Source organism: Elephas maximus, chromosome 4 (genome assembly GCF_024166365.1).
Source record: "Elephas maximus indicus isolate mEleMax1 chromosome 4, mEleMax1 primary haplotype, whole genome shotgun sequence".
NCBI lineage: Eukaryota > Metazoa > Chordata > Mammalia > Proboscidea > Elephantidae > Elephas > Elephas maximus.
The window spans coordinates 18,041,546-18,069,292 of NC_064822.1; the positions used below are offsets into that span (position 1 = coordinate 18,041,546).

Sequence of the window (27,747 nt, forward strand, 5' to 3'; positions counted from 1 at the left end):
CTAATACCGAAATTATAATAATAATTTTAAAACCTCTGTTTTATAGATCCAGCTATAGTATGTGATCCCATAAGTTTCCAGGAAAGGGCTCCATACCCTGAAAATACTTCCCACATGCTCTGAAAATATACAAAATCATTTCAGCAAGGGCCAGAGTCATTCATTCTGCAATGAGTAATAAGGTTTATAATGCAAATGTCCTGGAACATTTCAAGTAATGGATTAAAAGGTCATGCTGTGATATGAATAATGGTGATTAGGTCTTTCCTGAAAACAAGTCCTGCCCAGAGGGAGGGAGGTGCACCAGACACTGTCCTACACCAGGGCCAGGCCACGTCTGTTACCGCTCACTCAGATCATTTCCCAACGATCTCACGTTGGACAGTCTGAACCTTTGCTGTTTAGTCAAAGACACGAAGGGCTGAGGAGCAGGGAGAGCCCAGCCACCCCTTCCGGCGATTCTTCCTAGAGAGACACCTGGCCTGTCACCAACCTCCTTCTTCCAGACCCTACATTGAGAAGGTAGGGAAGCACTTGGAAACAGGAAGTTATGTTTTCAGCCTCTCTAGCATGCTCAAATTGTTTAGAATTGAGAAAAGTAAAAGTATGGCCTCCATTTTCCATCAGCAACCTGCATGAAACTAGATTTTCAAAAGATGACACTGATAAAATAATAATAATATAGTTAGTTAAACATTGGAGCTCTGTTCATGTTGACTCAATTAAATGTAGACACCCAAACCAACAAAGTTGTATCAAGGAAACAACTATTAAAAAAGGCATTGACATCAAATAATTTTGTTGTAATTTTTCCAAGTGAAAAATAATAATAATTCCTCACCCCTTTTTGAATAACATTCTAAATATGAGGTCTGTCCTTTCCTAGAAACAATTGTTTCTCCCACAGAGCTTATGTGCTTTCAGTGTTAAAATATTTTTTTTCTACAGACAGTGATTCTAGTAGATAATTGTCGTCATTTCAAATGTACTTATTAAGCAAGTTAATGTTGGTGACTCTGTTGGTTTTTTGTTTTTTGTTTTTTTTTTAAGCTGGCCCATGAGCTCTGAATCCCACTGCATTACAGGAAAGAGAAGTTGGTAGGGGTAAGGATAGGGGTGCCAGGTAAGATACAGGATGTCCATTAGATTTGAATTTCAGATAAACAATGAATCATTTTACAATGAATAATTTTAGTGTATGCGTGACCCACACAATACTTGGATGTCTCACATTTGATTTGATAAATATGGCAACCCTAGAAAGTGAGAACTTTGATGGATCTAAAATAATCTTTAAACATTTCACAGTTTTGCTAAGGTGAGCTCTGAAACGGGTTGGTATATTTTTGTGTTTGGCTGGTAGCCCCGCTTTATTAGAAAGATTGTAATTTCATTTTGTGATTCTCCTGACCAAATCATTTGAGCTTCACACTCTTTGTGTAACATTATTGGACTCCCTTAATGAAATTATAATTCAGGCAAGATATTTCATTCTCTTGTTATAAATTAGCTTGGGCTATGAGGGTTTGGGGAAAGAGCAGATCCTTCTCTGGGCTTACTGTTTGCTAAAATGAGGAAGGAGCAGTCATTTTGTGTTTATTTATTGTTGTGTTTGAGTGAACATTATATTGCTGCCTTTCCATACTGGAAACAACAACTGTTAACAGGCTCCGGAATGAATTTCAAGTGTGAACTCTACTGGCCTCTGGAAGGGTTGGCTAAAGAGAAAACAGGGCTCAGTGATGGAAAAGATCAAGTTCCAGGCCACGGGTCTGGACTCCTGAAGCTCACTCACTGCATATAAAACTACCAGTTAGCACAAAATCACAAGCAATCCTATTTAGATCACAGTGCTGAAATGGAAGCACAGCATTAGTAGTTCTGTCTTCTGACAGAAAAAGGCACAAAATAGTATAATGTAAATACAGCAACCTCAATAAAAATAAACCCTACACTCACATGTTGGTGGCTTTAGGAAGAAATTGAAAGCATCTTGCATAGCAAAGTAACCGAACCCACGATGACTAAGTACCCTGGACAGCTTTAAGAAAAGTTAAGAATAATAGGAAATGATTCTCTTCCAACCCCGTACTGCATTTGCTAAGTAACAGTGATATCTGTATGGCTCCGATATCACTGTCTCCTCAACGTACGTGGTCAGGACTCACAGTGTGATGTAACTACGTGTGCAAAATTGAGGGAAGCCAGGAAGCACAGCTGAGAGGCAAAATTCTGAGAACCCAGAGAGGGACCTCTGCTGCATCAGAGGAAATTCTACTTGTGGGCAATACTCCCAGCTTCTGTGGTTTAATCTAGTAGATGCTATATAATATATATATATATAGTAAAAACTAGTAAAAAAAAAAAAGTAGGAATCTCTAAATTAAGGAACTTCTCTTTTCGCTCCCTTTATTAGTCTTTTTTTTTAATTTTTCCTAATAGTACCCCCAAACCTTACTCACCTGCTTATGGGAGAATTGCTGAGACCATGAAAAGATTCATTCACCTGACGCATGTCCTAGTTTGGTCCATTTTCATACTTTCTGATGTACCAGGACAGTGCTATGCCTGCGGAGGCATCCAGGCCCCAGCATGCTTGATTAGTCTTGCCTTTCACTTACCCTGCTACCTTAAGCAGAGTCCCTAGGTGGTACAAATGATTAACACACTAGCTGCTGACCGAAAGGTTAGCAGTTCCAGTCTACCCAGACGCACCTCGGAAGAGAGGCCTGGCTATCTACTTCTGAAAAATCAGCTGCTGAAAACCTTATGGATCACAGCTCTACTCTGATCTACTCTGATACACATGGGGTCATCATGAGTTGACATTCGCTGGATGATAACTGTTTTTTGTTTTTTTTGCCACCATAAACTATCCAGTAAAAAATCAATTTAGAGGTTGTGGGTAGAAGAACACATAGGTTCTTTCACAGCTTTAATTATACTTCCCAATTTCCAGAAAATACTATCCAGAGTAGCCTCCTTTGCCTTTACTGCCTTCTCAGTCCTCCCATTGTTCTCGGCTCTCCTCCTCCTGCTGCTGCTTCTCCCCCTTCTGCTTCTACTCAGACCCTCACAAAGTGACATGGGTACTGTTCACGATGTCTTTTTTTTTTTTCCCCTTCCACTTCAAGCCCAAAAAACAAATTCTCCACTAATGGGAAAAAATAGGCTTGGATTTATATGCATGACTCTTTAATTGGGGATTTTTTTTAAACTGCTTTAGATTCCTCTCTGTGAAAAGAACTTCATCTTGTAAGCAGATTGCAAGTTAAGATCTTGGGGACAATTACTCAAACATTTTAAAGGACAGGGAACAAGAGGAGGGGAAATACCAAAAAAGAAGAAAGATAGGAATTATTAAGCTTAAAATTGAATGGAAAGAGGAATTTGATAAAATGCTGCCAGAAATTCAATAAAAGACTGAGCCAGAATTAAGTGGCTGAAACCAAAATGACCTTTCAACCTTCCTTGTCCAACACATCAGTAAAAAGAACATATGAAAGCCTTGAGTTTTTCTGAAACTCGATGTCAAAAGTGCATTTCCTGTTCTTTTTTCTTTCCAGACAAAGTAAGCATATTGTCAACCTTCATCGCTCCCTTCAAATACCTAAGCCCCGGTGCCACAAATCCAGAAGATGAAGACAATTTAAGTAAGCAGCTCCTCTTCTCCGGGAGTGGAGGGAGTCCTAGGTTTCCTGTGAGGAGGAGGTTTTCTCCACCGTCCCCAAAGCCCTGAAGTCCTCGGGGGCCTGGAGGGCGGAGGACAGCTGGCCGGGCTTCTCTGGCAGGAGGCTCCACGCCCCTCCACCAGGAATCCCATCAGTTTTCACCCAGAATGTCCCTGCTGGAAGGGAGGGAGCTATCAGTAGAGGTTGCCGGTTGTCAGGGCTCCAGGGAGTGTGGGAAATAAGCCAGTTCTTTTGGACTTCCTCTCCTCTCTTCCCTTTGTTTTTCCCTCCAAACTAACTAGTAATGATAATAAAAAGAGAAGAAAATGAACACAGTGTCTTTGAGCCCAGTTTGTACAGTATTTAACAAGAAAAGCAGGACTGGTGCCTGCCTGTAGAATAGCATTGCTGGCACCTGAAACTCTGTCATGTGGGTACCACACGCAGGCTTGGGGAGGGACCTGAACAGTCTCTGCTGTTCAGACCATTAGGAGACCTGAGAGCAGAATGTGCTGTAGTGTTTGTGTGTGTGTGTGTATGGCATATATGTGTGTATGTGTGTGTGTTGTGGTGTGCACATTGGCAGTGTGTGTGTATGTGTGGGTGTGTGTGTATGGGGTGTATGTATGTATGCGTGTCTGTGTAAGGTGTGTGTCTGTAGGAGGGTGTGTGTATGTGTGTGGGGTGTGTGTAGGGTGTGTGCATTGGGGGTGTGTGGGGTGTGTGTTATGGGGTGTGTTGTAGGGTATGTGCCTGGGGTGTGTGTGTATGGGCTGTGTGCATGGGGGTTGTGTGTATGGGGTGTGTGTGTAGAGTGTGTGTTTGGGGGTTGTGTTTATGGGGTGTGTGTGTAGGATGTGTGCATGGGGGGTATGTATGGGGTGTGTATGTAGGGTCTGTGCATGAGGCGTATGCGTGTATATGTGAGTGTTTGCGTGGGGGGTGTGTGTGTGGGGGTGTGTGTGCAGGGTGTGTGTATGGGTGTGTGTGTGGTGTGTGTATAGCATGTATGGCGGTGTATGTATGTGTGTGTGTTTGTGTGGGGTGTGTGTGTAGGGTGGGTACGTGTGTGCATGGGGTGTGTGTATGTGTGTATAGAGTATGTGTGGTGCCAGGTGTGTGTTACACAGTGTATGTGTGTGTTACACAGTGTATGTGTGTGGGGGGGACGTGTGTGTGGTGTGTGTATGTGTGCTATATGTGTGAGGGGCAGGTGTGAGAGGGAGAGAATCCTGGTGGTGTTTGGCAGGCTTATGCTCTCCCATTTGTAATATATTGCCAAGCATTTAAAAGAGGTGGTGAAACATACCAAACCCTAGGAACACCTCTTTGCATTTTAATACCACCTAACAGATGGGTTCCTTTCCAGCCAAAAAGAGTGAAGAACGTGCTTGTAGGAGATGGGGAAGAAGCAGGATGTTGGTTGGCGGGAGCTAGGAATGTTGGTTTGACAAGAAGAAACAACGGAAGGCACTTCCTCTGGAATATTGTCCATTTTTCCATCAGTTTTTAAGAAACACAGCACACCACATGAACAGTCCCTTCCCAGGCAATATAAAAAAGAGAATTAGCAATACTGGAAGCTGCCCTGGATTATGCTGCAAAAGCAAAGTCATAGGATCGTTGAATGTCAGACTCAGAGGGAACTTAGTGATCCAAACCAAAAAAAACCAAACCCAGCGCCGTCGAGTCGATTCCGACTCATAGGGACCCTATAGGACAGAGTAGAACTGCCCCATAGAGTTTCCAAGGAGCACCTGGTGGATTTGAACTGCTGACCCTTTGGTTAGCAGCTGTAGCACTTAACCACTACGCCACCAGGGTTTCCAGAACTTGGTGATAACCTAGTTCAATTCCTTCATTTTACAGATGAGGAAGTAGAGAATTGAGGATGAAGAGAAAGTCAACATTGGGGGAAGAACTGGGGTCTCTGGACCCCAGTTCAGAGCTCATTCCTCAGCAAAGCATGCGGATTGAAGGGAAGCTTTCACAAATGATTGTTTCTATTCCATCAATCTGAACTGGAAAATTTCTAGATTAGTCAATTTATTAGTAGTTAAGTGAGAAATTTAGAAAAAGAAAATAAAATAAAGAGAAAATTAAAAGCATGTAACACACACACCCCAAGCTGAGTTTGGTGTTGTGGACAAGCTCTTTAGTAAGACGTGTGGATAAACATTTTGAGGATGGAAATTTTCCTCTGTTTCCTCCTCTTGCCACTCCTGACTGCTCTAATTCTGGCTCTATCTAGTCTCCCTCAGGTGAAAAAGAAATAAAAGGGTCAGAAAGGGTTAGAGAGTGTGTTAGCATACAGAAACGCAATAACCATCTTTCTGTAGAAACCAGAGGACCAAGACCTTGAGGAATAAACTGCTTCATTCCTTTGAAAAGTTACTGTGTTTTGCATCTGAGGTTATTGAAAGGCACAAGCTTCTCCTCTCTCCCACTCCCAACACCACAACGGTGTAATGATTTCTGACTCCAGAACAACACTTAGCAAAATATAAGCTGTCTACTGTGGTGGTCAAGAATTTGGATTCAAGTCTTAAGCTCTACTACTTGCTAGTGTGTCATCTCAGGCAGTTCATTTGACGTCTCAGATCCTCAGTGGCCTCATTTGTAGAGTGGGGACAGTAATAGAACCTAAATCATAAAACGAGGTGAGAATCAAATAAGATAATGGATGAGAACAGGCACACATTGAACATAGCTCAATCAAGTTAGCTAATGCTAGTAATTAAAGCTATTTTCCCCGAAATCAGGTTACTGGTTATTATGGAGAAACTCACAAATAAGAATAATTTTAACTATTTATTATACATAAAAATGCTTTTGAAATGCTTAAAAACTCTTATTTTCCATCAATGGATTAATCATCCCTTTCACAATGTATGCTATTAATTTACTTAGTAAATCCTATTTTTGGAGATAGTTCAAAGTTAAACCTCCAAATTGATTGTTGTTGTTAGCTGCCATTGAATCAGGCCCCAACTCCTGGCAACCTCCTGCACAACGAATCAGTTACAAATCGGATTGCTGGGACACAAAAGGTTTCCATTGGTGGGTTATCAGAAGTAGATCGCCAGCCCTTTCTTCCTAGTCTGTCTTAGCCTGGAATCTGCTGCCACCATTTCAGCATCATAGCAACACACAAACTTCCACTGACAGACAGGTGGTGGTTGCATGAGGTGCGTTAGCTGGAGAATCAAACCTGGGCCTCCTGCATGGAAGGTGAGGATTCTACCACTGAGCCACCACTGTCCCCCACCAAAATTAACCGTGCCTGCCTTAATGGTTCTTTATTGCCAATGCAGTCTTATCTATCTGCTATCCAATGCCACTGAAAGAAGAAGCGGTGGGGTGGTAGAGGCAAATATGAACTGGCTTTGAAGTCTCATGTTTTGTATTTTTCAAATTAAAATGTTCTTTTTTTTAAAAAAAGATGAATCTGCAATTCCATCCCAAAATATGTCTGGGTTGGTATACCAATAAAAAGTTTGCATTCCTCATCATTGAATGGGATTTGGCTATACAAGCAGATATGCCATGTTTACCCCGTTGGTTCCCTAAGTCCTTTGCACCTCCCCTCCCTTCATATATATCACTGTTTCTCCCTGGGGCTATAAGGTCCTTCAGTTTCAAAGGCGCAAAGCTAGGGAAAAGGGAAATGATATGCTGGACAGGGAGCTCAATCTGAGAGAAGATGGTGCTTTGTAAGGGTCCCCAACCTGGAGGCCAATAATCAGTAGAGTGAGTTCTGGCTGCTAAGAACCTATCCTATGATGCTATGTTTTTAAGACTGCGCTGCCTTAAGCTAGTAATTCTAAAAGACTTTCTTCTTCTAACACTGAAAAGTGAGTGAATCCCTGCCCATCGTGGTCCCATCACCTCTCTGCCTACCACTTTCCCAGGGATTTACTTTGACCAAGATCACATAAGCTACAAGCTGAGATGCCCACATTTGACCAAGGCCGTTTGGTAGCAGAGCCTATGCCCCTAGCACGTGGGAGTCAGAGGGGAGGAAGTGCTCACCTACCTGGCCCTCTCAGCTAATGCTCAGTCACACACATAAACAAGAACCTCCTCAGGGATTGTGTGTGATCAGTCTGTGAAATGAAGCCATCTTCCTCCTGCTGCCTAGCCTGATCAAAGAAAGCTATTCTCCATGGTCAGCCAGTGTATTAGCAGCAAATGCCAGGACTCTGCTAAATTAAGTAAACCCAATCAAGAAAGCCAATGTGGCTGGCAAGCCCCCTGTCATGCATGCTAGCGTACCAGGCATTTAAAGCCAAGCTTTTGCTTTTCCAGACCCGTCTGGCTTTAGTCTCCTGGAGCTGCCATAACAAAATACCACGAAGTAGGTGGCCTTAAAGAGCAGCAAATCATTGTCTCCCAGTTCTAGCCCCTGGAAGTTTGAGTTCAGGGTGTTGGCAGGGCCTTGTTCTCTCTCCCTTGTCTCCTTCAGCTTCTGGGAGCCCCGTGGGTTTCTTGGTGCTCCTTGGCTTGTAGACGGATCCTCACGTGATGTCTTCCTCCTGTGTATGACTCTGTTTCCATGACCGTTCTCTCCTTTAATGAGACACCACTCATACCCACCCAACTCCAGGGTGATCGCTTCTAATTAACTACTAACAAAAGAAAATCTCAAGTTCCAAACAAGGTCACATTCACAGGTGTAGGGGTTAGGACTTTAACATACCTTTTGGGGGCACAATTCAGTCCATAACATGTATGTACCAGGAGCTTTTCCAATTTGCGTGTAGAACCCCTGATTGCCTGTCTTTCCCCAGTTGGTAAGTCTTGTCTTCTACAGAGGAAGTGTTGTTCTTTTTTAAAAAAAAAAACTGGGGGCTGCTTGGCAACAGAATCACCTTCACCGGGAATAATATTACCTCTTCCAATGTAGCATGGCGTATCGGATGGCTAGTTCTCGGGGCCTTCCTGACCTGCAGACACAGGCAGCAGCATGACTAGTGATGCATTCATTCTGGAAAGCTCTCAGTGATGCTGACTATTGAGGAGAAGTCTGGTGTTCACAATAACCAGGCCAGAAAGGGAGACCGCAGAAGAAAAAGATGCACGTAAATGAATACGAGCAACCACAAGGGCGAGTGGTAGCCTCTTCACACTCGTCAAATTGGTAGTAATGGTAAGAACACATCAAAACACAAACACTCCACAGTTTCTCCACATTTTGTATGATGGCAGGATACACACACAGAAGGTATCCTACGTAATCAAACTTAATAAATTCAGAAGAATACATTTAGCATGAAAACTAAAAGTTTAACCACAGCCATGAAAACACAGAATTTTGCTCTTTCTTCCCCAATGTGCTAAATCTCTAAGCTTAGCACTATTTGCTGGTGCTTTTTGTAAAACAAGAAAATGTACTTATGAGGCTCGGGAGACAAACTGATGTGTGAGAGAGGCAGAATGGAAATAATTTCATTTTGCATTTTCCCTTACATACGTCTCTGACTTAGACATTTTCTTTGAGTGCCCTGTGGTTTTCAAATTGCCCATGATTGTTCTATTACGGCTGCTTATGGTATTTATCTAATGTAGTTGGAAGTTATTTGTCTGCTTTTCTTCTGGTTTCCACAACGGAAGGACATGTGCAACTGTCTGATAATCTGATGTTGCCTGCCAAGACCTTATAAAAGTTAACAGATACCCCATTTTAAGATACTTGAAAGTATAAGTTAATTTATCAACATGCTGAGGTGGGAGGAGTATGCAGCATGCCACCATGGCCACTCAGGACACCGGCATGTGGCTTCTTAGGGAGTGGGTTTCTTTAAGGAAAACCCTGTGGAATCCAAATCCGGGAAGTTTGTGGTGTGAGCCCTGGTAGGGGGGATGAGGAGGACTGGGTCGATGCATCAGTTTATATAGTTAGACCAGTTACACCACTCTGCTCCCTGTCTGCTTAACTAGCATTCCCTGGTGGGGCTGCTGTCTCTCTCCACCTCCACCCTACACACGTACACTTTGGTTATTTTATACACTAAGGGACTCTGTTCCTGCTGGGACCCTCAGAGGGGCTGGCAAGGATCAATGGCTCCCTGCCCCACCTGTGTGAGTGGTAACTCTGAGGAGCTTTCACCAATTCCACCCACCTAAACAAGCCCTGTGTGCAAAGTAGCTGAAAAGTCCTGGCGTGTGTCTGTCTGTGTGCCTGCGTAGATGACTGTGTGTTTCTGGATCTGTGTGAGTGTGTGGTTGTGTGTGAGTGAGAGAGAGAGACGCTGAAAGACAGAGAAATTGGAAAAATGGGGCACCAAAGAGGGACAGATAAACGTTGAAATGAACCCTAATGCACAGAGGGCTTTTAGTATGCTATTTTCCCAGCCTGGCCCCTAATCTAAGAAGGTGAATTTCTTTCAGAGCTGCTTCCAGCTCTAACACACTAACTGTGAGTTATGACCGGCAAGAATAACAATCATTTGGGAGACTGAATTCCAGAGTAGAATTAAATGATAAACTCATTGTTATGTCCTGTTGTGAACCATGAGTTTGAGTTGTTCCAAATGTATAGCAAATACATGTTTAGAATTAGAGTACTTTTATCTCATGGTTCCCTCAAATCCTGTAATCCCAGAGCCCTCGGAGAGTCCTAGGAAGTAGGACGCTGTTCTTCCCTCTCCATGCTCTTCAGAGGCAATGGGAACTAACATAAATAATAATTAATAATCATAATAATAACAATACATACATTTTGAGTACCTAAAATAGTTGCTAGGTTGTATTGAGTTGTACATGCATTATCTGTGTTAGTTTTCACAATAAATCTTGTGTAGTCAATATTTTTTTACCATGTTGTTGTTGTTGGCTGCCCTCAAGTCAACTCTGGCTCAGGGAAACCTATGTGTGTCACAGTAGAACTGTGCTCCATAGGGTTTTAATGGCTGATTTTTCAGAAATGATCACCAGGCCCTTCTTCTGAGGCACCTCTGGGCAGATTCAACTACCAATCTTTCAGTTAACAGCCAAGCGCACTAACCATTGCATCACCCAGCACCACCGTGTTACTAAGGGGAGCATTGAGGCTCAGAAAAGCTTGGTATTATGCCACTGTCACATTGTTGGAACCCGGCTGTGACAGAACACAAAGCCTAAACCCACTGTGTTCTGCAGACAATTAACCAAGTTCATGAATCTGCTCCACAAGGCTTAGAGGGAAAGTTAGCCTAGACACTTGATAAAACAAAACACAAATGAGTGAAAACTAGAAAAAGGCTTGCGTTTGGGTGAGTCAGTGTTAGAAGAAATGACTCGAAAGCATTTGAACCTGCTGACCACACAAACACGAGGAAAAGCAGTTTTGTCCTAACCAAGTTTGTGTGAGGTCAAGTTAAAATTATAGTACCATTTCCTGAGCATACACCAAAAAGAATTGGCCCAGAGCAAGTACCCTGGATCAAGGGTGATGGCTTTGAACCAGACACGCCCGCATCGGGCAATTCCCACAGAGCTCAGACATGAGGAGAGGCACCAGCGCAGTGAAAGTCATACACGAGCAGGCCTGGCTCTCCTAAAACTCAGAGAGCACCCCTATCTCCCTCGCCCCCACAAGCTTCTCCGTGTGGGATTTTCATGCAGACACCAAGGGCCATCAACCATGATGATCCATAGGGTTTTCATTGGCTGATTTTCAGAAGTTGATCACATGGCCTTTCTTCCTAGACCATATTAGTCAAGAAGCTCTACTGAAACCTGTTCACATCACAGCCATATGCAGACCTCTACTGACAGATGGGAATCCCTGATGGCGTAGCGGTTGGGTGCTACGGCTGCTAACCAAAGGGTCGGCAGTTGGAATCCGCCAGGTGCTCCTTGGAAATTCTATGGGGCAGTTCTACTCTGTCCTATAGGGTCGCTGTGAGTCGGAATCGACTCGACGGCACTGGGCTTGGTTCTTTTGACTGATAGACGGGTGGTGGCTGCGCATGAGGTACATCAGCCAGTGGAGGACTGGGCTTATGGAAGAAACGGGGTGAAGAAAAATGTGTCAGCTGTTACAGACCCAAACAACCCTGTGTTTAGTTTCCACCATACTGAGAGCATACTCAAGTAGCTTTTCAAGTCTATATTTTGAAATGAGAGCTTTTTTGATGTCCGAACTTTTTATCTCAGGGTTATTATATATGACAGTTGAGCTTCAGAACCTCTTAACTGAGTGGAGGAAAAAAAAGAGAATAATCCCCTAGGTAAGGGAAGGGAGATGTAACTTACTTAATGTCTTTCATGTGGAAGAACAAAATGTAAATTTTGTAAAATCAGAGTAGGTATTACGTAAAAACACCACATGGAATTGCTATAGCAAAATTCCGGCAGGGGCCTGGCAAATTGCGTGAGGTTTGTGATAACCAAGCTCCAGGTATCTTTAAGCAGAATCACAGCCTTTGGGGGGAGGGGGAGGATGTGGACGGATGGGCAGCTTCACAAAGGCCTCTGCTCACACTCCTCTCCTGTGGGCACCATCCCTGACACTCCCTGAGCAGCCTGCCTCCTTCCACCTCAGTGCTTCTCTACTGTGTGCATTACAAACACCTGTGTCTCCCACTAAGATCCCTGGGTGGTGCAAACAGTTTGTGCTGACTACTAACCTAAAGATTGGCAGTTTGTACTCACCCAGGAGCTCCTCAGAAGAAAGGCCTGGCAATGTACTTCCATAGAGTACAGCCAAGAAAACCCTAATGAGCAGCTCTACTGTGTAACACATGGGGTCACCATGAGTCGGAACTTACTGGAAGGTAGCAGGTTTTTGTTGCCGTTGTATTGGTTTCTCCCACTAGACAGCGAGCCTCCCAAAGACAAAGATCCTTTCTTCCTTTTTTGCATGCCTCCAGACCTAGCAAAGTTACTGACGCTCAGTAAGCACTTGGTAAGTTTTTGAAAGAATCAATGTTTGCCTTGCAACAAAAAGGAAAAGATACAGAGATGGCTTTTTGTTTGGTTTGTGTTGTGGAGAAGACAATGTTAGAATGGCCATTAAGACATGACTAGGGATAGGTCATTTTCAAGATGGAAGGCCCAGCTCTCTGACACAGCACAAAAGTCTTTGAACCTCAAAAATGTGACCTCCATTACGACTATATGAACTAGGTTCACCATGAGAGATGAGGAGGCATGTTTCCTTCTTTCTGGGGTGTTCTGGAATTTCTGAAAAAATTGATCAGGACTGAGGCCAGCAAATAAAGCAAGCAGATAGAGAAGTTGGGCCTGGACAAAAAGTACAAGGTAGTCTCACGAAGTGTCTGTCTTGACCTTTTATTCTGCTCTTTTTTTAAAAAATGGGTTGGACTTCCCTGTCTGTTAGGCTTTCTGCTAAGTGATACGTTAGACTGTTTCCTGAGTGACTTTCTGTGCAGCCTTAGTGGTTGTCAGCTGCCGTGGAGTGAGCCCCATCAGTTGTCAAGTCATTGTGCACAATGGAGCTAAACGCTGCCCAGTTCCTGCACCACCCCCAAGATCAGTGGTGGTCAAACCGTGACGATCCATAGGGTTTTCATTGCCTGGTTTTCAGAAGTCGATCACCAGGCCTTTCCTCCTAGTCCATATTAGTCTGGAATCTCTAATAAAACCTGTTCAGCATCACAGCCATATGCAGACCTCTACTGACGGTTGGGTGGTGGCCATGCAGGAGGTGCATCAGCCAGGAATTGAACCCGTGTCTCCCACATGGAAGGCGAGAATTTGACCATTGAACCACCACTGCCCCTACTACCTTAGTTAGTCCTTATAATAAACTTATAAAGCAAATACTATCAAAATCCTCATTTTCTGTTTCTAGAAAAATGGAGTTTAGACAAGTTGAGTGGTTGGCCCAAGGTCACAGGTATGTAAATGATGGAGGGACATTTGGTGTCTAATGGGCTTGACTCCACAGCTGTGAAGTCCCCTTTGTACTGTCAAAACCCTAACCAGAGCTGGGCGTCTGCAGTCATTGCTTTGGCTGAGCAAGCCAGTTAAAGAGAGCATATTGGCCTTGTTGAAAGGGGTCTAACCCCTCATTTAGTGGTTTCCCAAAATCAGTGGATAAATATTACCCCCAGAGATTCTAGCTAGTAAGTCCAGGATAGACCTCTGAAGTCTGTTTGTTTATCCAGCATCCCAGATATAACTCTGGAAGGGGTCCTGTTACCACGATTTGAAATTTTAATAATAACTGTTATAACGTACTCGAAGTTGTGGAGAAGTGTATGGAATAAATTTCAGAGTGAGTGGAGGGGAAAAGTGTAGAGCTGAAAGCTCTGCTGCCGAAAGTTACACCTTTGACCTCACGAGGCAACAAAGGTCATCTGATATGCTGAGCACTTTAATAACACTAATGGTCTTACCCAATCTTCACACTGTGAGAAATCAATAAGAAATTAGAGAGCTGCAAGCAAGTTTCTAGGCAATCTAGTGTGGGTTTTTTTGGCTGTGTTGCCTTTTTTTTCTTCCGTTTATGTTCAATTCTGAAGCTGTCTGGTTGACCCAATCTGCTATCCCTTGGCCTGAAGTACTCTAAATGATAAACCTCATTGCTGTGTGCATACCAGAAATGCACAATTAACGAAAATGGTTAAGATTCAGAGTGCTTGATATTTTGAAGGTAATCGTTTTTGCTAAAATGGATTGTAAATGAATGTTATGCATCTAAAACTTATAAAAACTCTCAGAATCACTCTTTTGAAAATATTCCCTCCCCAAACCTAACGTTTTTTAAGAAGTCAGTTGCTTCTGAAATTCCACCATTGTTAAAGCTAAAATAGTGAGAATTAAGATTTTAGCAAAATAAGAACACTTTCCAAACAGGATGTAGCACACTGCGCTCTGAACCCCCTCTTGATGGATTGATTTTTTCCTTAATAAAGATGGCGGTGGCGGTTGTGGCCCTGTAACTGAACAATCCATCCTCGTCTGAAAGAACAGTCAGCACAGCGACTCGAAAAGGAGATTCTAAAGCGTCAGATACCTCTCGAAGTTATCTGATTTTCAAAGGCACCTTTTGTGCCTATGAAACTGTATTTTTTCTTTATTATTCTTTTGCAACAATGTCATAAGAATGAAGCATCAGGAGTGTGGCTGTAGAGGGAACTGGGCCTTGCCACTGGTCACCTTTCAGGGCAGGAGTGAGGCAAACGTGTCTGTGCCAGTGCTAAGTGAGGCACTAATGTCTATTTTTAAGCTATGGTTTAACTGTGGAAATTATCTCACATTTTTACTTACCTCAGGAGAAGAAACTCATTCACAACCTGCAACAAAAATTCCAAGGAGCCTTTGAGGCTTTCTAATTCCTAAAGAGACACCTAAGTTACGGCAGAGGGAAAACGTCTTGTGCGTGGTTTTGTTGGTCCACATACCAGAGCTCTTTAAAGCCATACCAGTCGTACCTCCCGTATAATCCAGACACTGATTGAAGACTGTCGCCTCAGCATAATAATTATCTTCTAGAGACTCCAGAAAAAAGTGTTACTATAAAATGGTCAAGAAAGGGATAGAACTCTCAGTTTGTCAGCTTCCGTAAAACCACATTTGTAGCAAGAAAGCAAAATGAGGGAAACCTGGCATTCCTAGGAATCGCTGAGTGGGGTGTATATTTCTTCATTCTTACGTAAAAAAAAAAAAAAAATCCATTGCCATCAAGTCTAACTCATAGTGACCCTATAGGACAGAGTAGAACTGCACCATCGGGTTTCCAAGGAATGGCTGGTGTTTTGGAACTGCTGACATTTTGGTTAGCAGCAGAGCTATTAACCGCTGCACCACCAAGGCTCCTGTAAAGGGCCAGAGAGTAAATACTTCTGGCTTTGGAGGCCACATGGTCTCTGCTGCAACTCTGACATTGTATTGCAAATGCAGCAATGTGCAAACAAGTGGACAGGACTGTGTTCCAAAAACACTTCAGGCAGCAAGAGGAACAGGCCTTTGGGTTGTAGCTGCCCACCCCTGACAGGCAAAGACACCCTGCAGCAGCATCTTAGCTGGGTCTTAATTCCTAGTCATTCTTAGTACAGTGAGCTGAACAGACACCATTCTTTTCCACTTCCAGTTGTAAAAAAAAAAAAAAAAGAGATTAGGTTTCGAGAATCTCTATTTGGAGCGGAAGCCCTAGTAGCATAGTGGTTAAGCTCAGCTGCTAACCAAAAAGGTTGGCAGTTCAATCCACTAGCAGCTCCTTGGAAACCTATGGGGGCAGTTCTACTCTCTCCTGTAAGGTCACTATGGGTCGGAATTGACTGGAGAGCAACGGGTTTTGTTTGGTTTTATTTGGAGCTAGAAAACCAAAGAGGACAGTGACAAGGCAGAGCCCCTCACCTTCTTTACAAAGCAAAGAACTCTGAACCCCTCACTGCTCACAAACTGCTACCATCCTGTTGTGCAGGACAGAACCTAAAGCCATTCCATCTGAACAGGGGTGACTCACCCAATCAGCGAATGGGAAGGGCCCCTGCCTCCACCCCACCACAAGCAGGAAAGGCCTCTCTGACCCTCCACATTGTCCAAGACAGGTAGAAAGAGAAGGGCCATTTTGTGTGTTTGTTTGATATTCTGGAGGGAAGCAAGTTGCAGACGGCACGGGGAGATAGATGGCAGGCTGGGTGGATGGTTTGGAGGATGCTGGCAGCTGGTTTCAGTGCCCGGTGACGGTCCGTACTGTGACAGATGGAACAACTGCTGCTCAGTTGTGTGCTCCTCTCCCCACTCCCACCTCCTCGGCTTTCGTTCTCAGAAACGCAGCTCTCCAAGAACTGCTCCAGAATAAATCTCCTGGTTTATCGCTGCCCCTCCTCCTTACAGTTAATTGGTCCCTGGCAGGTAGTCATTCCCCCTCTCGTGAAGGGTGCATAATAATTTCTGCCAGCCAAGAAATAAAAAATGCTCTTTCTCACGTATTTTCCCACTAACATGCTGCCTTCCTGGCAGTGCAGGCTGTTACAGCCCGTTTTATAGGCCTAGGCTTTGTTGTTCTTACTGTAAGGGCTTTTATATTTATGAAGTTCAAGTTTCACAATATGGTATTATATTTGTCATTAGTAACAACCTGCCATTGCCTTGGGTCATGACTAATTTATTTTCACTACCAGGTACCAGCAGTGCGGAAGTGAAGGAAAACCGTAATGTGGGCAACCTGGAGGCAAAACTGCTACCTCCCAGCGACAGGGCAAGAGGAAGTGCGCCCAGTATAAAGAGAAAAAGGCCTTTGGAGGAAGGAAATAGCGGCCATTTCTGCAAATTGCAGCTGATCTGGAAAAAACTCTCGTGGTCAGTGACGCCAAAGAACGCCCTGGTACAACTCCACGAACTAAAGCCGGGCTTGCAGTATAAGATGGTCTCCCAGACAGGCCCTGTCCATGCGCCTGTCTTCGCAGTGGCTGTGGAGGTCAATGGACTTACCTTTGAGGGCACAGGACCCACCAAAAAGAAAGCCAAGATGCGGGCAGCAGAGTTGGCACTGAAGTCCTTCGTGCAGTTCCCTAACGCCTGCCAAGCTCACTTTGCCATGGGGAACAGCGTGAGCCCAGCCACAGACTTCACGTCTGACCAGGCTGATTTCCCAGACACTCTGTTCAAGGAGTTTGAACCCTCCACCCCGAGCGAGGACTTCACAGGCTGCCGCCCCGTGAACACAGAGTTGCTCTCCACGGCCTATCGACACGGACGGTTACTCTACCACACTTTGGACCTGATGGGCCAGGCCAAGCCCAGCAAGCACAGGATGGCTCCCACTGCCGAGCAGGAGAAGAACCCTGTGGTGGTGCTCAATGAGCTGCGCTCCGGCCTGAGGTATGTCTGCCTCTCAGAGACCGTGGAGAAGCAGCACACCAAGAGTTTTGTGATGGCAGTGAGAGTGGACGGGAGGACATTTGAAGGCTCAGGACGTAGCAAGAAGCTGGCCAAGGGCCAGGCTGCACAGGCTGCTCTCCAGGCCCTCTTTAACATTCGGCTGCCCAGCCACATTCCTGGCAGGAGTAAAAGTCACCTTTTGCCCCAGGTGAGAATTCTCAGGTAGCTGCCCTGCAGGTGGAAGAATGCTGAGATGAATGTGAATTGTTAGTGTTCTTGCTGTAATGGGGGAGCAGTCAGAGCCTCTCCTCCAATTACTGTAAGTAGAGTGCAGCAGCCAAGCCCTCCCTTTCTGGAAAGCTGGGCTTCTGCCTAGTACACACAGAAGGTCCCCTTCCCTATCCTTGTCATTAAGAGCAATTTTCAGGCTTTTTGGAGAGAGAATCATGTGAATGCAAAGAAAAGAAAGAGAATATCAACACTCCAACTTACCCGAGGTAATGGGAGAATTAATGAAGCCAGGTAATTTTCGTAATGACGATTCTAGCTTCAAGAAAGACACTACAGCACAAGATGAAGGCAGAGGGAGCCTGGGCTGAGGGGCCTTCTGTGTCTATAGCCAGGAGTTCCGCTGCAGGGCAGGGGGGCCGGACCTTGCCAGGCCTTTTCAGCAACTTGGTCTCTGTACCCAGAAGCAAGGATTGTAAGGTAAAAATGTGTTTGTTAGAGAGTGGTTTTGGTTGAGTTTATAGCTAAGAACCATATGTAGGGAGGCTGGAAAAAAAACAAGCAAGTGCGAGTTGTTTCACGTCCTTGTTTGCAATGGGAACCTCGATGCCTGGGTCGCAGCTTCAGACGCAGGTTGGGTGGACACTTGCCCAGCAGAACCACAGGAGATTGGAGTGAAAGGGGCAGAAACACAGGACTTGAGGAAACAGGAGGCCAGCAAATGGAGGCCGGTGTTAGAGCCTGGCTTTTCTCAGTCAGCAGTACCACGCCCCGGACCTTTCCACATAAGACAACAGTTCTGCTTTCTTACATCAGTTACTCTCATTCACTCAAGGAGTATTTTTAGTGCTGTGTACATGTCAGGAGCTGTACTCATGCCATTTACAGTAGCCTTGTAATTGCTTATTTATGCAAATTACTCTTTTATCAGTCTGAAGATTATTTGTGGGCATCACTAATGTATTAGGTACAGAAAATTGTCTTTATTCATTTTGGGCATCAATCAAGGAAATAAGCATTTTACATAGTTAAAAAGCACTTAGCCCTGTAAGGGATTGGTAGTAAGTACTCAGTAATTGTAAGTTATTACTGTGATCGTTATCGTTATTAGATCACAACACCTAGAACAGAATCCATTAGTTAGCTGTGGGAGATGATAATCTGTTAAATAATGCAGGGTACCACCAACATCTCAGCTATCCAGAAGGGACACTTTACTGTGATACAGATGAAATACCTCATGATAGAGCCCTCATTTTGAATTATGGCTGGGGTTCAAGCTTTCGTTTACCCATTCGTTCAATAAATATTTGACTCTTACAGGCACAGGGGATATGGTGGGCAAAGTAGACAGTGTCCTACTTCTTACGTAGCTTGGCCTAGTGAGGGGGAAAAAAACAGTCGCCTCTGAGTGCATTCGGATTCATGGCGACCCCATGTGTGTCGCAGTAGAACTGTGCTCCGTAGACTCTTCAGTGGCTGATTTTTTAGAAGTAGATTGCCAGGACTTTCTTCCAAGATACCTCTGGATGGACTTGAACTTTCACCGTTTTGGTTAGCAGCCAAGCACGTTAAGTATTTGTACCACCCAAGGACTCCTTGTGAAGGACAGAAACTTTTAAACAAGGAATTACAATTATGTGATGAGTGTTTCTCCTGGTATCTGTATCCTTAATTCATCCATTTATTTTCAAATATTTATTGAATATCTAATGATTGTTCTAAGAGGTGGATTGGAGCAGTTTAGACCATAATCTCCACAGGCCTTGCTTTCCAATTGCCCCCCAAATCTCAGTGAAAACAGAGTGCTTACAAAGCAGGTACACTTCAGTGTAAGTGCCTTGGCTTTCCATCTAAATTGCTAGCCCTAAGTACCTCCTAGAGAGAAATCCTGTATCCTTGCGTTCTCTTCTCTTACTCCTCCATTTTATCATTTTCCTTTCTTTTTTCTTCCTATCCTGTGACTCACTATCTGTAGCTTAAATTTGCCAACAATACCCATTGCTGTTCTTGTTAGTTGCCATGAAGTCAGTTCTAACTTATGCCCGACCCCATGTGTGCAGAGTAAAACAGCTCCATAGGGTTTTCAAGGCTTTGACCTTTCAGAAGCAGATTGCCAAGCCTGTCTTCTGAGGTACCTCTGGGTGGATTTGAGCCACCAAACTCTCAGCTAGTAGATGAGTGCTTGACTGTCTGTGCCACCCAAGGGCCTGTAACAATACTCATGGAAACCACTTTGCTCCCAACCCTCCTGTGCAAAAGAAGATGAGTCTCTTCTGAGACTGCTGGTGACCTTTGTCAGCTCCCATGCTTTGCCACTTCCTCTGAGAAGTTCTCCTACCACCAGTGATCTGTGGGCTTGGCCCCCACCCACTTCGCTTTACCCTCATCATCCCAAAACCGATGCATCCAGCCTGATGACTCCAGGGGCTGGCCTCCTCTGCTGGCCCCTGATCGGGCCTGCCATTGTTTAGTAAGAGGTATCCTTCTCTCCCTCCCCTCCCCACCCTCTATCTCTCTCTGCTGCTCCTTCTCCACCGCACCGTGGGTGAAATTTGAAGGATGCCAGTGAATTCTGGCCACGATGCCTTTTTCTTTTATGTTGTCAACGCTGAGCTCCCACGATGAAGAAACTAGGCAGTGCTACTACTTTGTAATAGTCATTTGACCCCAGACTGCAGCACATCAGTTAAAGCCACTGCCGCTAAATTATTTCTCCCTGACAGCCCGCTAACCACCCGACTCGATGATGAAGGGCATGTAGCACAGAGAGGGTTGTGTGCCATTCATCACACCCACGGGCGCCTGGGCCATTCCACAGGCTCATTATCCTCCTCCCCTCGCAGATCCCCCCTCCACCCAGCGCAGCCAGTGGGCCAGACCATGAAAACGGTGAACAGGCCAGTTCCCACCAGAGCTGGGTGGGATTAGAATCCTGGCTTGCACTGGGTCTGGATTCAGGGAAGAAAATTAAAAGAAAAGAAAAAATTCCAAGAGTCACTTTAAATTCTGCTTTGCTTTCCTGGTTCTGTGTCCCTCCCCCCCCCCCACCCCTGCCCTGTTTGGAACTCCGCCTACCTATACATCATGCTTCCTGCCAAGGACCACCTCCTGTTTAGTTCACACCTTGTTTCTAGAGGCTTTTAAGCCCCTAAGGGCTCGAGCCTTTCCTTATCCTTGTCTAAATGCTAAGTTAGCAATCACAGCCTGTAAAGCAAGCCAGGCGTCCTTCCAAGCCCCTGCTCAGGCTGTCCATCACTCTTGCAGCATTCCCTCAGAACAGAGTGACTTACCCCATCGCTACTGAGCAAATGCCCACACAGAATAACTGAGTAACCTGCATGCCCCAGTCTACCTCAGACGGTGTGGTGACAGAGCTTACTGTAGGGGCTATGTAGTTTCTGGAACCTGAACATTGCCATCAATAGTTGATATTCTCTGCCCACAGTCCAGGGTAGTCTTCAGTGTGAGGAATGGCAAATCAAAGGAGTCTGGTCTTAAGATTTTCATACTGGGCTACACTTCTATAAATACTGTGTCTCTGTGTAATGCTTTTAACCAAAGATATGGTCTTATGTGAATGAAGCTTTGGAATGATCCCTGATGCTAATTCCCTCTTTAAGTTACGTTAGCAGCCATAGCTCTTAACCACTACACCACCAGGATTTCCTGTATATATAACTCAAATTTTATACACATATATATATGAATTTCTCAAATGTTGCTGTCCATGAATTTTCATTTTGGAAAGCTAACTTAAAGCTGTGGGGCCCTGATGGAAGAAATTCAATAGGTTCTTGAGTAAGGCCCAGGGATATACATTTTTAATGAGCACCTCCAATAGATTACAAAGCAGGTGGGTCAGAGAAACCACATTTCCAGATATCCTGTGCTGTTCGGAACGAAGTCCTGGAGCCACTCAAGGCCTCAGGCCTGGAAAGCAAGATTATAGGCAAGACAGAAAGAACATTTTAGATCCTTGCTCTATCTTTAAGACCGTTGTTATTGTTATTTGCCATCGAGTTGGCTCTGAATCTAGTCTTTAAGACTCTAGCATTTAAGTCTGGTTGTTGTTGTTAGATGCCATCTAGTCGGTTCCAGCTCATAGCGACCCTATGTACCACAGAATGAAACACTGCCCATTCCGGGGCCATCCTTAGAATTGTTGTTATGCTTGAGCCCATTGTTGCAGCCACTGTGTCAATCCATCTCGTTGAGGGTCTTCCTCTTTTCTGCTGACCCTGTACTTTACCAGGCATGATGTCCTTCTCCAGGGACTGATCCCTCCTCACAACATGTCCAAAGTATGTTAAGATGCAGTCTTACCATCCTTGCCTCTAAGGAGCATTCTGGCTATACTTTTTCCTAGACAGATTTGTTCATTCTTTTGGCAGTCGATGGTATATTCAATATTCTTCAGCAACACCACAATTCAAAGGCATCAGTCTTCTTCGGTCTTCCTTATTCATTGTCCAGCTTCCACATGCAAATGATGTGGTTGAAAATACCATGGCTTGGGTCAGGTGCACCTTAGTCTTCAGGGTGACCTCTGCTTGTCAACACTTTAAAGAGGTCCTTTGCAGCAGATTTACCCAATACGATATGTATTTTGATTTCTTGACTGCTGCTTCCACGGGCATTGATTGTGGAGCCAAGTAAAATGAAATCCTTGGCAACTTCAGTCTTTTCTCCATTTATCATGATGTGGCTTATTGGTCCAGTTGTGAGGATTTTTATTTTCTTTATGTTGAGGTGTAATGCATACTGAAGGCTGTGGTCTTTGATCTTCATTAGTAAGTGCTTCAAGTCCTCTTCCCTTTCAGCAAGCAAGGTTGTGTCATCTGCATAACACAGGTTGTTAATGAGTCTTCCTCCAATCCTGATGCCCTGTTCTTATTCACATAGTCCAGCTTCTCGAATTATCTGCTCAGCATACAGATTGAATAGGTATGGTGAAAGGATACAACCTCGATGCACACCTTTCTTGACTTTAAATGACTCAGTAACCCCTTGTTCTGTTCAAACCACTGCCTCTTGATCTATGTACAGGTTCCTCATGAGCACAATTAAGTGTTCTGGAATTCCCATTCTTCACAATGTTATCCATAATTTGTTATGATCTACACAGTTGAATGCCTTTACGTAATCAATAAAGCACAGGTAAACATCCTTCTGGTATTCTCTGCTTTCAGCCAGGATCCGTCTGACATCAGCAGTGATATCCCTGGTTCCGTGTCCTCTTCTGAATCCGGCCTGGATTTCCTGCAGTTCCCTGTCGATATACTGCTGCAGCCACTTTTGAATGATCTTCAGCAAAATTTTGCTTGCGTGTGATATTAATGATATTGTTTGATGATTTCCACATTCGGTCAGATCAATTTTCTTGGGAGTAGGTGCCACAGAGTCAGTTCCAACTCATGGTAACTCCATGTGTCAAAGTACAACTGTGATCTGTAGGGTTTTCAGGCTGTGACTTTTCGGGAGTAGATTGTCTGGCCTGTCTTCCGAGGCGCCTCTGGTTTAAGGAAACCTAACCTCCCAAACAACCCTTTAGTTAAGGACCTATAGAGAACATGTCTGTATGAGCGATCAGTGTAATTGTACTAATAATTCAGAATACCAGATTCCTTGAAATAATGGAACGTGTACTCTCTCCACACCTAAAGTAGTTTTCTGATAGTGAAAGTAAGGTAAAGTAGGCTTATTTGTAGTCCCATTTTTGAAGTAGTAAGTTCAGAAGCATAACATTCTCAATAAAGATTAAAATCACAAGAGTCAGTTTTTCCAGTATCTAATTTCCACTCTATTCTACACTCGGGGGCATTTCTCAGAACCAAGCTAGCTTTTTTCCTTTAATTTAATGTGATCTGACTTTCAGTCTCTTAAACCAAGTGGTGAAACCAAAAGTTTATTAAATTCTTTAAAACACAGTACAAGCTTAAATGTGTATTTTATAACCTTAACAGAGAGTGCACACATGCTGGGTACCCTCTAAGTATCAGTTGATAACGATAACAAATAAATACAAGGAAGTAGCTGGGAGAACCAGTCTGAATTCTTCACATTTTCTTCATCTGTAGTTAGTGAACCTTCTTGGCACAAGACTCCTGCAGGTTAAAGAGATGCTCGAAAGTAAGGCTGTGACCTGTGGCAGAATGTAAGTATCCACTATTTGGAAAAATCATCATAAAAAAATGATAGAAGCACAGAATCTGCATTCCTCTTCAGTCATTATTTCCCATCCTGGCCTGAAAAAAGTCGAATTCATAAAAGCATTGAACTCAGCCAAAAAGGCCTATCTTTCAACTTTTCCTTTCCACAAGAACTAGCTAGAGAAGAAAACATACACTGTGTCGTGAACAAAAAAAAAGAAAATGAGTAACAGTTAGCAAGGTGCCTAGTAACTCAGAAAAGGGGGTAACATTATGAAACAACATCCATCATTTCAAAACAAGAGAGTTTGTTTGTTTGTCCATGAGCTGACCTTTCACCGTCAGTTATCCACCCCCTTTTCTGGGTTTTTCCATTTCCCTGTCAGTTTGCTTTAGTAGCTGGAAGTGATGCTGTCAGCTGTGTCTACAAAGCCTTGGTCAAAAGCAATCAAAACACTTTTTTTCCCCTCAAAATAAGAGAAGGAATTTTTTTTTAAACCGTTCATGAAGGCTAGTTGCTTTGACCAAGCCCTTCAGAGGTCTGTTAGGGGAAATTATGCCTGTAGCTTCAGTTTTAGGCCTTTTTCCCACGTCCAGCACACTTAACCCATATGGCACTCTGTCCCCTGATCTTCAGCACTCTTGCTGCTACGAACCGTATCCTTGCCGTCGAGTTGATTCCAGCTCATAGGACCCTATAGGACAGAGTAGAACTGCCCCATAGGGTTTTCAAGGCTGTGAATCTTAAAGCAGGCTGCCACATCTCCCATGGAATGGCTGGTGGGTTTGAACGGCTGACCTTTCATTTAGCAGCCAAGCACTTTAACCACTGTGCGCAGGGCCCCTCCTGTTACTGCTAAGAAGATGAAGAAGTCATCGGAATATATAAAGTAATTGAACAGCTTTTTTCGTTTCACCATTTCATAGTAAATTTGAGCTCCCGTAAGTGATCGCATGTCCTGATATCTGTCCCTGAAATTAGCCTCAGACCAGGGGGACGGAGTCTATTAATGCACTTACAGCAGCTGCATTGAAGGACACTATGGTTTGTTTTTTGTTTTTGTTTTTTTTTTCGTAAATGTTTCTGTCCCTTTCCCAAACACCAAGGTGACCCCCAACTGCCTCTGACCAGTTTACAGATTGTTTTTCTAATCTCATACTCCTGCTAATCTATCTCACTCAATAGAAGCAGCATCCTAACGGCTGTAAAGCTAAACCATTAATTAATATTGCCATAACAAATTAGCAATGGAGGGGTCCTCAAATTTTAAATAGGCTTAAATTATGAACGAATAGGTGTGGAAATCACATTCACTTGGCTTTGAAATAGCTTAACACTGTCCGTGCTGGTTTACATCCCCAAAGTAGTAGCAGATGCTGTTCTCCAGCCAACAACCCTCCGCCCCACCCTGTCCTCGGTTCCAGGGGATGGAAGAAGGTGTAGGAGGGCTCTCACCTCCTCCTGGCTGCACTGAGGAACAGTAAGAGCTGATTTAGCACATGGCCATGTTCCAGTCACGGCAGTTCCTGAATGAGCTGATGCCTAGCTCTTGGCAGGCCCTACAAGCAGAAAGGATCATTCTGGAATTCACATTATTGTCTTGAAAAGGACTGATTTCTTTACACCTTAGCAGAGGTGTTTGCTCTCATTTACGTGTGGTTGGTTTTATGATACACCTCCCAGTTTCTCAGACCTGCCTTCCTATGGTTTCCTTAAGGTGCTGCGATTAGAGTCTGATCTCACTACATCTGGGCCTTCCTGGCACAACAGACCCAGATGTGGGCCTCAAGAGGCCCTTCAACCGAATGCCTTAGAAGAACAGTGGTTTCAGTCCGACCCCCAAGGGAGTGCTCTACTTTTCAAACAAAACAGAACTTGAATTCCTGGATAAGTCTCTAAACTTATTAGTTAACGTGTTGTTTCTGGGGACTTATTTCTGGGCCTCACAGAGGTTGCCAGAAGACCAGGGAACAAACACCTAGCCGTAGACATCACCCATTTTCTCTCTCCTCCTCCCCCTCTCCTTTCTTTCTAATTCAAGACTTACACCCTTACCACTACTTTTCTTGAAAGAATCCTGAAGTTTCAGAGAAGTCAGAAATATCTTTTCCAGTGGACATAATCTGGAACACGTGGTCTGAAAGCCAGTGCAAATTTTGGTAAATGGGGTTATAAAGAACAGGTAGACACAGGAGCAACTGCCGTGGAGATACTGTGATCAGTCAGCTGAGGTGGAGGGTTGCCACTTGGCTGAGAAGGCATTCCACTTAACTTTGTGGGAGAACAAATACATGAAAATATTCATCTTTTACTTTCAGTGCACATATAGCTGAAATTCAGCAATTTGAGTCTCTTATAAAAATATATCTGTTAGTTACTGATTTGAAAAAGACAGGAGCACTGCCATTTAAATTGGAACAAACCAGCTTGTTATACCAACTGTTGCTGCCTCCCACCCCAGCCAGTGGGTTGGCATCACACCTCCCCATGCTAATGACCTCAATATTGTAGCTAAAACACCAGAACGTTTGGCAAAATCAGAGACTATACAAACACCAGCAGCAACAAAAACAATGCCGTGTGCTTGTTGTGAGTGCACACAACCACGTGATTCGAAGCATGATTGTACTTGGGTATTAATGACAGCTCTGACTGGAGCGCATTGGAAGGTTCAAAAGTAAATTAGCATAGAGTTTTAGCCTTGTAGGTATATTGATACTTGTAAGCTGGGCTTAGAAAAAATTTTTTTGTTCTGATAACTAACTACAGGGATTTTTTATTAAAAATAATAAGTTTCTGCTGAAGCACTGCACAAAAATTTTATAGACAGTCATTTTGGCGTCACCACCCCTGCTGGTTACCTGGTACTGTCCACAGCCCCACCGTCCGTGAACTAAGCGTTTCCTGTTAGGCATTTGTCTATAGTTCCACTGCCCTTTCTTCATCTCCCCTTCTCAGAGTAACCAAGAGGGTAGAATTTGATATCAACTTAGCCTTTTTTTCTGCCTGACTCTTAACCCTTCCTTTCACAATCTAGTGTCAGGAAGGAGGGAGAATAAATGATGTTGGTGAGTTGTTCAGTAAATATTTGCTCATTTAATGAATAAGAGGATCCTATCTGAGTTTCTGAGTCCCTCACTTAGACCCACTGCGCATAAACATCAGCCATATTCTTTGAAAGAAAGTACTTGTTCCATTGATGTTTGAGATGTTTATTGATGTTTAAGTAGCCAGTCCTGAAAGAAAAATCTGTTCGTTGAATTGGTGCCATAATACTCAACCAATGAGTCAAGACCTAGAGGAAACACAAACCCAGTTATTGGACCCATAGAACAAGAGCCAAGTGGCTTTAACCACATTCTGGGGCGTGCAGGGAAAGGGAAAGTCCAGTCGGCATCATAGAGGTTTACTCACAACGGAACTTTGGAAGATTATCATTATTCTCTGAGTTCAGTTTTACTGGGTTACTCAGGTTGGTGGATATTACCACCCATAATCCAGTCTTTCTTCCCAGAAGTTTAGAATGCTTGGTCATATGTTATCTTGTTGACAGAATCCCTAGGACTCAAGATGAATGAGTTTTGCATTCAGGACTACTTGAGGTACTACCTCCTTCAAGGCCGCTAGCTTCTCAGGATTAGCCCTCAAACTTGTTATCTACATCCCTGTCTCCCCCAGGTTTCCCCCACTCGGTCACACTCTGAACTACTCACTTCAGAAGGAAGAAGAGTTCCTTGGATGATTTTCTATAGATTCAAAAAAAAACCTTTGTTTTATCGCAAAAATGCTTTTCATTGCCATTCAGCCTTGTGAGGAAAAGGAATTGTTCAGCTGTCAGAGTGGAGTCAATTATATTTGCATCAGCATAAAGAGCTCAACACAGGCAGACCTTGCTATCGAGCCAGAGAGGTGTGCC

General features: G+C 43.9%; 1 protein-coding gene across 1 annotated transcript in view; it reads left to right on the top strand.

The window, feature by feature from the left end:
* ADARB2 (adenosine deaminase RNA specific B2 (inactive)) overlaps nucleotides 1-27,747 on the top strand; it is a 333,805-nt gene that overhangs the window by 19,437 nt on the left and 286,621 nt on the right. Inside the window, exons 2-3 of the mRNA XM_049881621.1 lie at nucleotides 3,567-3,653; nucleotides 16,751-17,658. Coding sequence (XP_049737578.1) covers nucleotides 3,567-3,653; nucleotides 16,751-17,658 — 995 coding nt within the window. The remainder of the gene's footprint in view (nucleotides 1-3,566; nucleotides 3,654-16,750; nucleotides 17,659-27,747) is intronic.